General features: G+C 34.0%; 6 protein-coding genes across 6 annotated transcripts, besides 1 other annotated feature; 2 read left to right on the forward strand and 4 right to left on the reverse strand.

Moving 5' to 3' along the window:
• Positions 1-3738: part of a mobile genetic element that runs on past the window's edge.
• Positions 2587-2799, forward strand: TVAGG3_0962440 (kinase C-related family; the record flags this gene model as incomplete). Its single annotated transcript, XM_051253480.1, has 1 exon — positions 2587-2799. One exon carries the CDS (start codon positions 2587-2589, stop codon positions 2797-2799), a length of 213 nt encoding a protein of 70 aa, XP_051079054.1.
• A 2338-nt stretch (positions 3739-6076) lies between the features above and the next one.
• Positions 6077-6334, forward strand: TVAGG3_0962450 (Ankyrin repeat family; the record flags this gene model as incomplete). Its single annotated transcript, XM_001328671.1, has 1 exon — positions 6077-6334. One exon carries the CDS (start codon positions 6077-6079, stop codon positions 6332-6334), a length of 258 nt encoding a protein of 85 aa, XP_001328706.1.
• Positions 6335-6543: 209 nt separating this feature from the next.
• On the reverse strand, positions 6544-9402 carry TVAGG3_0962460 (ERAD pathway; the record flags this gene model as incomplete). The annotated part of the gene is made up of 1 exon (XM_001328672.1): positions 6621-9368. The coding sequence occupies one exon, from the start codon at positions 9366-9368 to the stop codon at positions 6621-6623; it is 2748 nt and encodes a 915-aa protein (XP_001328707.1).
• Positions 9403-9726: 324 nt separating this feature from the next.
• On the reverse strand, positions 9727-10359 carry TVAGG3_0962470 (uncharacterized protein; the record flags this gene model as incomplete). Its single annotated transcript, XM_001328673.1, has 1 exon — positions 9727-10359. One exon carries the CDS (start codon positions 10357-10359, stop codon positions 9727-9729), a length of 633 nt encoding a protein of 210 aa, XP_001328708.1.
• Positions 10360-10597: 238 nt separating this feature from the next.
• On the reverse strand, positions 10598-10982 carry TVAGG3_0962480 (Chain a 40s Ribosomal Protein S26; the record flags this gene model as incomplete). The annotated part of the gene is made up of 1 exon (XM_001328674.2): positions 10619-10975. The coding sequence occupies one exon, from the start codon at positions 10973-10975 to the stop codon at positions 10619-10621; it is 357 nt and encodes a 118-aa protein (XP_001328709.1).
• Positions 10983-11367: 385 nt separating this feature from the next.
• On the reverse strand, positions 11368-11703 carry TVAGG3_0962490 (uncharacterized protein; the record flags this gene model as incomplete). Its single annotated transcript, XM_001328675.1, has 1 exon — positions 11368-11703. The coding sequence occupies one exon, from the start codon at positions 11701-11703 to the stop codon at positions 11368-11370; it is 336 nt and encodes a 111-aa protein (XP_001328710.1).
• Positions 11704-12411: the final 708 nt, after the last annotated feature.

Below are 12411 nucleotides of genomic sequence, written 5' to 3' on the forward strand. Positions count from 1 at the left end.
TACTCTTTCTTTGCTTCAGCTTCTTTAGCTTTTGCTTCAGCTTCTTCTCTAGCTTTCTTCGCCAGCAAACGTGGGTTCTTTGTCTTCCAGCAGCTAATGCAGCAAGTTGTTTTTCACTAAGTTTTCTCTTTGGTCTCTCTGGCTTTTGTTCTTGTTTTTGTTCCTTCAGTTCGGATAAAATTTGCTCACGAATTTCTTTCTTCAATGCTTCAACATCTATGACCCCTGGGTCTTGTCCGTAGGACTTGTCTGAGTCATTTGACTGCAGATAAAAAACAAAATTAAAACTTTAACCGATGTAAAATGAGCTTGTCAAAATCAGAGCGAGAGTCTATTATATTAAATGACGCAAGAGGAATACAACATCCTTTCTATTACGTAAGTCAGAGTAAAGATGGTAAAATATACGTAAGAAAAAGAAAGTTCCATTAGCGAATGCAGAAAGCGACAACATTAAGGTGTATGGCAAGGGTGAAGTCCACGAAGCCCATATAAAACCTTCTGTCAAAAACTAGCCACCAAAAGAACAGAAAAAAGAACAGATGTACTTTCAATAACGAACCAAGAGCTTATTGCAAAGTTCGTGAATTTCATTGAAAAGCAAACCGAGTCAAAGAACCCTGACCCACCAGTGAAAGAAGTTGAGACAAAAGAGAATGTACAGTTCATTGAAAATGTCAAGAAACAACTTCCACCACGAATACCAAGAAGAAGAGTGAGAATAATGAAGTAAATAGATATTTTTATCTGAAGTAAATACATGCAGAACGAACAGTTAAACGAATTTACTCCAGCAGAGCATATTCATCAGATTCGCTCATATTTCGATATCATAGACAATGCAGTTCAAATTGGTGACACTAATAGAAAATATTCTGACGCAAAGATTCCATCACAACCTGGAACTGCTAAAGATAACACATGGGTAACATTCAATCTCTCACCTCCTGGTGAAAATATGTTGGACCTTTACAATACATTCATTACGTATAAAATGGAAGGTCAATTTATTGTAGATAAAGAAATTGGTTCAGGTTCCAAAAAAACAAACCCACCAGGATTTTGGATTGGTTTCGATGACGCTTTCTATGCAGTTGCTGGATATCAAATCCTTGCAAATGGTCGTATCGTATATTCTCAAGACAACGCAAGAGAAGAAGCATATATAACTTCAAACTCACAAACTACCGAACAAATAAAGAAAGTAGATTTTCTCAAAGACTCGACATGAAGATGTATGGAGTCATTCGGGAACATGCAGAACAGGACAAATTGTTAGTGGTCCAATTACAGCAGGAAAATCATTTGATTTTAAGCTTCGTTTAAGAATTCCTGTTAGAAGATTCCTTCCATTAGAAGCTATTCGATTTATTCCAGCTTTTGCAGGAAACATTCAGCTTAAAGTAAAGTTCAGTAGCGACGCCTTACAATGCACATCTATATCTGTAAATGATATCATTGCTTTCAATCCAACTCTTAAAGTTGCATTTGCTTCAGATTCAAATCCACCGACAAATAAATTTGTTCCATGGAATGAACCATTCACTATGATAACGAAGGCAGTAGAAGCTAGTGGAACAGTTACTATTACAACTGTAAACCAGCAACTATTTCGAACAAAGATGGATTTTAATGAATGTTTCATTCATCCAAAGTCATTCTCTTTAGACCCTAACATTTATACAGAACTTGTAGAACATTATACAAACGAGGCTTTATGTTTTCCTGTTAAAGTTATGGATTGGATTCCTATGGACGGTTCATTCTCAAAGAATACAGATAGTTCAAGTGCAACATTTACAGCAGCTTATACGCCTATTAATGTTAAAAGTATTTGGGCACTATTTAGAAAGAAAGACAACTATTATGTTAATTTTGAGAACCCTAAGTTTAAATATCTTCAGCTTTCCATGGGAGCTTATGGAAATATGCCTGCAGAACCTGAAAAATCATATGGACCTGTATTTTATGAAATGGTTGCGAACGCTGCAATACAAACAATGATATGATAGGATTTAATGAAGATGTTATGAGGTCATTGGTGGATGATGGTAGTGTGGAACATAAATGGGATAGCTATGACAACACACATTTCTTATGTGGTTTTCCAACAGAAGTGGACTTTTGCTTCCAGCAAGGTCAAACATCTACTGCTCCAATAACATACAAATTGTCTGTTAAAGGACCTATTGAACTAGCAACTGAAAACGTACCAAAGCCACTTATTGGATTTATGAGGGATTGTTGCTTTGCCATTCAGGTGACAGTCAGGCATCCCATAATAAGATTAGATGACTATAACTTAGCTACGGACGACAGTGAGGAATAAAGGATGAACGTTTATTTTTAAAGCTTATAAATGAGTTCTTCATCAAGCTCTCGTGAACCTTCACCATCTATGAAACAAACTTTACCAAACGATTATGGAGCACCTATTGAATATTTCTTACGAGCTGCACAATGGCAAAGAGCAGTCTCACCAAGGTTAGGTGTTCCACCAGCTCCTGTCAAAAATAGCATTTGGTCAAGTCCTTATATAAAATATGTCTCCCACTAGGTTTGCTAGCTACAGCAGGAGCAGTTATGATGTTGAAAAGAAATAAAGCAAATGTTGTAAATAATACTGAAGTAGCTGAAGTTAAACAAACTCCAACACCTTCACAAGCAAAACCTTCAATGACTCCTGAACCTATGGAAGTACAAACTCCTGTTCAAAAGTCAACTCCTAAACCGACTCCAACATTTAAACCAGAACCTACTCCTCAAATAAATCGTAAAACTCCTGCGTTTCCTTACTGAAAAAATAACGTTATTTTTATTTAATATTAAAAATTTTATTTGATTGAAATGACGACTAAAGTCACTGAAGCAATGAAACAAAATTTTTGGTAGAATACATTAAATCAGGAACTATTCCAGAAGGTTTTTACATTCATACTATGAAGGATGTAGAGTTCAGTTTAGAAAGATAAAGCAACCATTAGATAGAGAAGGTATATTAAGAAAGATTAAACTTCATGAGGACAACATTGCTGAACTTAAGAAGAAGTTAGAAAGGGGAAAGAAGAGAGTTATAAAGCAATGAATTCAACAGTTAGAAATGAGGTAGAAATGAGGTTAGATCTACCCTTCTACCCTAAATTATTTTTGCGCTATGTTTTCATACGTGTGAGGGTGGTGATATCATTAATATTTTTATTTTATTTTTATGTAAATGACGAAAACTATTGAGATAACAAACTACAACGGTCATGATTCAAGAATTTGTTCTTCGTCCTCGTGAAAATACATTCTATCAGATACGAGGGAGAAGGGGTAAAGTTAGTTTGAGCGTTTATGAAGGAATGAAGAATGGAAAGTTTATACAAGCATACGATACAAACGGTAAACGTGTTTCATTAGCTTTGTCAAAACTTACTAACATTTATTTTGACAGTGATTTTGACCTATATGAAGAAGAAAGTGAGTCAGAAGATTATGAGCTGTTATGTGAAGCACAGCAATGGGAGGAGTTGCAATACTTTTGTAAGTGAGAACGTTTATTTTTTACATTAGTGAAGTCGTTTGTGAAAACGTTAGTGAAGTGAAGTGGTTGGCGGCTTTGTAAATATTTAATGTTAAGTTAGTGTTGTCGTTTGTGTTGTAAAATATACGTTAATGGTTTTGTAAAGTGTCAAAACAGCTAAGTTGTGTACGGAGGCGCGCAGTGCCACAGTACACGACTTAGGTATACTAACTTCTTTTCTTTTAACTCTTTCAATATATTGTTTGTGTCTGGAATATGTTTGAGACGGTCCATATAGTTGTCGAAGTCATTGCATATAATCTTTGAGTCTGGGAATATTATATGGCACAAATGGGATATATAGAAACTTCCACCGAACAAATCTACAAATGTTAGACCATTCGGTAGTTTCTTAAGTTCTCTCATATAATATCTACATCTACTCTTATTTCCAAAGAACGGTAACGGTGGTTTTGTAAAATTCATTTATATATAATAATAAAAATGTTTTTACCCGAAAAGTGACAGAAAAGTGACAAAACATGAAAACATATATAATTTGTGAAAAGCGACACATTATATAATGTAAATAACAACGGTTTTGGTTTTTATCACCGGCTGGTCGGCTGGGGTTCGGTCCTCCTCTTGGGTCTTGGGCAAAATTCTTAGGGCTAGAGGGCACGAAGTGCCTGGAAGCCCCACTACCTTTTTTTTTTTTTTTTTCAATATTAATGAATGCCCTCTTAGTATTGCTATCAAATCTAATTCAATAGAAATTGTCCAATTCTTAGTTGAACATGGTGCAGATGTTAACATAAAATTTATTCTCTTTCTTTTCATATTTATCATTGTTTTATGAAATTATATTTCTTTACATATTTATCAATGTTTAATGAAATTCTCTTTCTTTTCATATTTATTATTGTTTTATTGCATTCTTTCGATATTAATGAATGCCCTCTTAGTATTGCCATCAACGCGAAATCCATAGAAATTGTCAAATTCCTAGTTGAACATGGTGCAGATGTTAACATAAAATTTATTCTCTTTCTTTTCATATTTATCATTGTTTTATGAAATTATATTTCTTTACATATTTATCAATGTTTAATGAAATTCTCTTTCTTTTCATATTTATTATTGTTTTATTGCATTCTTTCGATATTAATGAATGCCCTCTTAGTATTGCCATCAACGCGAAATCCATAGAAATTGTCAAATTCCTAGTTGAACATGGTGCAGATGTTAACATGAAACTTATTCTCTTTCTTTTCATATTTATCATTGCTTTATTACACTATCTTATTATTTATATTTATCGACTTTTTATTACATTATCTTTCTCTTCATATATATCATTGCTTTATCATATTCTTTCGATATTAATGAATCCCCTCTTAGTATTGCCATCAAAATTAAAGCAACAAATATTATCAAATTCTTAGAAGAACATGGTGCTACAAAAGACTAATAATTCTTTTTCCAATAGCTTTATTTTATATTAAGAATAAACATATAATACATTGCATTAATATACACGAATTTAAAGGTGATTACATATTTCAGGGAATCAATAATTGTTTTTCAATATATTCTGAAAATTTTCTTTTTTCGATCTAGAAGATAGCCCCAATAATTTTGTATTATTTTGGTGAGACTAGTAAGACATTTAAAATATAATGCAGTGTGAAAAAATGAGTACGTAGAGAATATTTAACAGTTTTCTCCAAGAGAAATTCAAAGCATTCAATCTATTTTATGTGTAGATTTACCGGACGAAAATAGCATTTTGTTATCCACGAGGTATAGTTCTGAAATTGAGGCAAACAAAACAAAAGATTATTCAATAAATTTTATGGAAGAAAACACAATTTACAGAGCTATTAATTTCTCATTTTGCATGGTGCCGAAATTAATACAAAAGGTGAAAATGAATGGACAGCCCTTCATGCTGCATCAAAAAGTAATAGCATAGAAATAGTAGAACTACTTTTTTCATATGGCGCAGATGCTAATGCAAAAGATAAAGATGAATTCACCGTTCTTCAATGTGCAGCAGAAAATAGCAGTAAAGAAACGGCCAAATTTCTTATTTTACACGGTGCAGATGTTAATGCAAAAGTCATTAATGGATGGTCGGCGCTCTATAGAGCAGCAGAAAATAACTGTATAGAAATAACCAAATTTCTTATTTCAAATGGTGCTGATGTTAATGCAAAAGATAAAGATGAATTCATCGTTCTTCAATTTGCAACATTAAATAATAATAAAGAAATAATCAAATTACTTATATCATATGGTGCTGATGTTAATGATAGAGATAATTATAGTTTATCAGCGATTCATGTTGCATCACAAAATAATAACAAAGTTGTTATAAAATTCCTTATTTCACATGGGGCTGATGTTAATGCGAAAGATTTTTATGGATGGACAGTATTTCATTCTGCAGCATTTAATAACAGTAAAGCAGCGGCCCAATTTCTTATTTCACATGGTGTTGATGTTGATTCTAAAAACAATGATGGATTATCAGCACTTCATGCTGCAGCACACAGTGGCAGTAAAGAAATGGCCGAATTTCTTATATCGTATGGTGCTGATGTTAATGACAAAGACAATTATGATGCCACAGCTCTTCATTATGCATCACAAAATAATAACAAAGATGTTGTACAACTTCTCATTTCATATGGTGTTGATGCTAATAAAATCGACAATTACGGATTCACAGCTCTTCATTATGCATCACAAAATAATAACAAAGATATTGTACAACTTCTTATTTCACATAGTGCTGTTGTTAATAATATAGACAATTATGGATGATCAGCACTTCATACTGCTGCAAAATATTGCAGTAAAGAAACGGATAAGTTTCTTATTTCATGTGGCACAAAGTCAAAAGAACTCCTCTTCATGATTCATCTCAATCTCAAAATTAATGAGGACAATAACGCATTAATTAATTACGTTATCATAGCAAATGCTATTGTGTCCAGATGAAAATGAGCATTTTTTATAAAAACGAAAATGTTTCTTCTTTATTAAAATAATATATATAAAACAAATATAAATATATACAAAAAATAATATACAAAAATATAAATAAAAATTAATCAATGTGAATATCTAAATCAGTAGGCATTGAAATCATAGGTTCACTAGATTTGTAGTCACCAGAATCCTCATCATCATTATCATCCATGTGTCTGTATTCTTCGTAATCTTCTTCCTGACCAAATTCTTCTTCTTCGTCATCATAAAACTCTCTTGGTCTTGATCCGATATCTTGTTCTGTGTAGTCGTCTCTGTACATTCTTCCCTGGAGTCTATTACCCATCTCTTTGTACTTCTTGGCTTTCTCTTCGTCTCTTTCTCCGAGTAATCCTCTTTCATAAATATATGACAATTCGAAATTCGCTTGTGCAATTCCAAATTGAGCGGCCTTTTCGAAGTTAGTAACAGCAAGAGCTATATCTCTTTCAACACCGTCGCCATCCATAAGCATCTGTCCATACTTAAGTTGTGCGCGCGGGTCTCCAAGATCGCTTGCTTTCTTAAGCCATTCGATGAAAACTTCATCATCTTCTGTGTCAAATTTTCCATTCAATCCTAATCTTGCGAATCTCGACATTGCTTCGACATTTCCTTTATTCGCAGCGTCTTCCAACAGTTTGTACGCTTCTTGTTTGTGTCCTGTCTTCAGCTTGTAGTTCGCAAGATCGTATTGCGCCAAAAGATGTCCGCCATCAACAGCTTGTTGAAGCATATTCGCTCTTGCTGATTTTTCGAGGAAATTAACAGCATATAAATACTGCGCATCAGTAATTCCTGCTTTAGCTGCAGCTGCCAACAAATCTTGCGGTGGCTTTCCTTTTCTATTAATATATATCTTGGCAGCTCTAAAAGCGGAATCCGCGTTATTGTGCTCTTTCCAACTCCTCTTGAAACATTCAATCGCTTTGTTTTCATCGTGTTGGACGTATTTTCCATCTAATAACAAGTCAGCGTATCTCAATAAACACGTCTCATCGCCAATGTCTGTTCCCATCTTTATGTATTTAATGGTGTCTTCAATTGAAAGTGACTTCACTTCACCTAATGCGGCCATTTTACAATATTTTCTTTTAGCGAATTCATCACCTGAATCACAAGCCTTTTTAATGTATTTGATGGCATTTGCCTGTCCAACGTCTATTTTCTCTTCGATAATTAGTTTCGCCAAGAGTATTTCTGCAGAATTATTTCCTTGGTCGGCAGATCTGATCAAGAAATCACTTGCTTCTTCGAGTTTTCCTTCTTCTACTAAGTAATTTCCGTATTTAAATATGGAGTCAGAGTTTCCCTGGAGAGCGGCCAATCTGTAGTATTTCTTTGCTTTCTCTTCACCGCCAGGGAACTGTTTGTTTTGGTAGTTCTCAGCGAGCTTTAACAAACTATCCAAATGGCCTTGTTCGACAGCCAAAAGATAGTATTTTTCACTCAGCTCGAAGTTCTTTGGGAAATTCTGTCCTGTGTAAAGAAATCCTGCCAATCTGTACTGCGCATCAACAAAACCATTGTCTGCAGCATCGACCAAGTAATTGTTTGCTTCTTGTCTGATGTTCTGGTTCTTCGGTTTCGCTCCCATGATGATGGAAACCAAGTATTGGGCTTCAGGAATGCCTTGGTCAGCTGCTGCTTTGAATGATTTGAGTGCTGCGTTCTTGTTGACGGAAATTCCAACACCTTCGCGTCTGAAACAGCCAAATAAGAATTGACAACGCGCATCTCCTTGTTCTGCTATCTCTTTGACGCGCTCTGTCACTTCTTTGACGTCGACAAAGGCTGGAATGGGCCTGGGAACGTAGTTGTTCACTAAATTTTTTTCGCCATTTAGTGATTTCGCATAAGAAATGAATTGTTGAGGGTTTGTGCCTTCAAATAAGAGGCTCCCGTTGACGAAGCTGCTCAGGATGTCTTCGATCTTGGGTCTATTTGATGGTTCTTCGTCGAGACATTTGGAAATTAGGCTTTTTATCTCTGGTTTGATATCTTCATTCAAAAGATTGGGAGAAAAGCACTGGGATTTGGTAGCAAGACAGGCAAGTATTGCACCGTATGAGTAAATGTCGTTGAATTCGCCTTGGGAAGTGCTTTTGTCGATGAAATTGGAATCGTATTCCATATCAATGGATTCTTTATCGTAAAGTTCGCTCATCCAATATTCTGAGATCTTTGGTTCGAGTTTGCGGTTAAGTAATATGTTGTTTGGGTTTAAAAGGCCGTGAACAATTTTTTTAAGATGTAAACCTTTGAGACCGACCAAAATGCCAAAGGAGCATATGGATTTGGCTGTAGATGTCCATTGGAAGGGATGCTTGCCTTGAGACTCTAGTTGCAAAATATTACCTAAAGAGCCTTTTAAATAATATGGCATCATATACCTCATACTGCCTGCTTCAGAGAAATCAAATAAATACTCGCCGTGAGGACATGCGAGACATGGATGAGAGATAAGAGCATATTTTCGGTAATAATCATCAGGATTGATAGATTTTGCATTGTTTGGAAGTTTAATAGCGAAACTTGATAAAACTAATATCCTTCCATCAACTAGGTCTTGAATTAAATCTGTATTGCGGCCTTTTCTTAAAGCAAGTTGCTTAATCTGTCTTATTAGAGTTGGATCATGTTGGTCTTTTTCTAAAATCGATGATGAGTTTGATGAATCGTTAGAATTAGACAAAGAATTCATAATATTTTGTTCATCTGAAGAAAATGATTCATAACTATTGCTGCTCTGCGAATTATTTTTAGATCTATCATTCGATGGTGTGGAAGAACCCACCGTGGCCGGTGTGACTCTATTAGATTTCATTTATAGTCACACTTTGTCACTTTTTGGATTGTCATTGTCTTCACACCCATAAATTTTGAATTTTAGATTGTTTCTCAAATTTGAAAATATTATATCAAATCAAGTTTTAGTAAACAAACAAATTAAATGATTTACTAAAGCGAAAATATCATATGTTATAGTTGATGTCAAAAAGATCATTTTTAAATTCATTATTTGACTTTCTAATTAAACAATCATGGTTATAATTCATAGAATTGCAACTTTGGCTACTGGATATCTATTCGTATGCCGCTGTTTTCTTAAGTAATAATCAAAATCTTGAATTGGATATCATTATAAGTAATTCTATCAATTTGTTAAACAAAGAGTAAACTGACTAGTTTTCTTCTTTGTATTCGATTTCTAACTCTTGAGATTTCGATTTTGAAATATTTTTATCTGACTTAAGAGCAAAGAGAATGTCTTTAGTTGAAATTACATATGAGGTATTTGTTTGTGGAAGATAATCTCGTAAGTTTTTTGGGAATTTTCTTGAAGGATCATCAGGACAACGCCATTTTTGTTCATTAAGAATGGAATCAACATATGTACTTATATCTCTCTCTTCGACAATATTATATAAATCTGAACTTTGTGAATGTTTTTTTGCAATTTCTTCAGCTCTTAAAACGCAAAATCCTATTTTAGGCATTGAACATATACTATGTGATGGAAGCTTTACTCTTAGTTGATATGCAGAAATTGATTTTATTAATAATTGAATTATCCGAAAATAAGTCGACAATGCTATGATTTTTGCAGTTTCCTCTGTAAATGTTATCCCAGGAAGCATGTCGTGCATTATTTGTATAATGCATTTCAAATCCATTCCGTATTCATTATATGTAGCACTTTTAGATGATTTGTGTTTAACATTTATATCCATGAATACAACTTCATCACTGGAATAATCATCCTCTGATGATGAAATATCAATAAATGTTGGTTTCTGGTTTTTGCGCCTCCTCATTTTTTTTTGTTTTTTATCAAATTCAGATATATCAAAGTAAGTGGGATTATTTCTGTATTGGAACTTGGAGGTCTATTCTCTGATTCCATCAAACAAGAACCTTATGAATAAAGAGGCCTAGATGAAATTAAAGAGGATATCTGATTTAAAATAACATCAAAAACTATAGAGCTAGAAAAAAGGAATAGTAGATATAATCATCGAGGCATTGATATCATTTGTATGTAAAGGAAAATTTCATGTAGAATTCTAAAATATTTTATTCCTTAGAAAGGCGCTGAGCGTTGCGCTGCTCGAGCTTCTCAAGTCTAAGCTTAAGGAACAATGGAACACGGTTGCGGCGAACGTTAACATTACGTGGGCGAACAACGTGGCGGTGGACAGCGCAAGAAACGCAGTAGTACTGCTTCTGGTATGTCTTTGGAAGCTCATAACCCTGATAGATGCATGCATCGGAAACATCCTTTGCAGAGGAAGCATCGACCATATTCTTGATGGCGAAACGTGTGATAGCCTTATCCTTTGGGACTTGGCGGCCGCAGTTCATGCAGTTAACTGTTCTTGTGTGGCCACGGTTCATCTTAGAACGGCCATGATTCCTTCTCTTGACTGGCATCTGAAAGGCGGGCCAATCGTCACTTTTTCAAAAAGTGAAAAATATAACCCTCTTGTTTGATAAATTTTGATACTCTATATGTAATGTTTTTGTTACAGTTTTGGCAGAAATAACTCTTTTTCTGTTCAATTTCCTTTTGTTCCCCAATTTTTGACAAGATGTTATAATAAATATGAACGACGATTTGATATTTCATTAAAAAATTATCTTATACTATGTAGGGTGAATGTATAAACCTGCAACAATTCTTTGAGTAAAAAATCAATTTTGATATTATATCATTTCGGGACTCATCAAATATAATGATATCAAGTGTAATAATCTGTAGGGTGAATGTATAAACCTGCAACAATTCTATAGAATTTTAAAATAAAAAATAGATACAATACAGTTTAATTATAAGGATTTTCCAGATGATAAGGTGAATCCTCACCTTCATTTTGTTGCGGCGGTGGTATCATAGGAGGAGCAACATATGTAGGAGGTCGGTAAGGTAATTGTTTGCCTTCTTGATTTACATAACCAATAACTCCTTGTGGAGTTCTAGGAACTTCAAGATCCTTTTTTTCACCAGTCGTTTGATTTAACAAATTAGATGTGATCTCTGAATTAAAATCCACTGACTTATAACTGCGCTCAAAAATCTTTTCATCAATATCACAAGAACAACACATATTGAATAGCAGATATACCTGTAAGAGAAGAATATAAATAAGAGCTGAAAACATAAAAAAAATTAGAGTAAATTGCAAATAAAGGCAGCATCTAATTCCAAACCAAGGCCTTGCATCAGGATAATTTGCACAACTCCAACAACAATGAGTACAATTACATGATCCGTGAGCACAAAAACCTAAACAATCGCCCCAATAACCTTTATAATTCGGATGATTTGAATAGAAATTTCCAAATAATGTATAATTTCCTTTACAACAACAGAAGAAGCAGCATGCCCAACGGCAGCCGGTTCTATAACATCTGTTTGGATATGCGCAAGCAAGGCAAATTAATATTGGGTCTAATATAAAAAATGGCACATGCCGAGAGCAGGCATAACGTACAAGAAAAAATCATCTATGTCTAGTAATTGTCTGTTTTTACGTAAATTATTTGTAATTGCTTTATTTTTATTGATAATTATTCTTAATCCTTTAGAAAATGACTTATTACCTGTCTTTATTATGAGAGTGGCTCGATGTCTGCTCGCAAAAGTCAAAGCAAAGACATGTGAATCTGCAATTTTTGTATTTTCTGAGAAATTCATGTTTCGAGCTTTCATGTCTTTTGTTATATATGAAATTGATCCATGATTTTTATGCTTTGAACGAAATGAAAGTGATACATTTGTTGATTCGAAATTAACATAATTGTATACTATTCCTTTGGTTTTTGTACTCGTTCTTATTGCAAATACTTCATTTGATTTGGTTGATATT

Source organism: Trichomonas vaginalis, chromosome I (genome assembly GCF_026262505.1).
Source record: "Trichomonas vaginalis G3 chromosome I, whole genome shotgun sequence".
Taxonomy (NCBI): Eukaryota; Parabasalia; order Trichomonadida; family Trichomonadidae; genus Trichomonas; species Trichomonas vaginalis.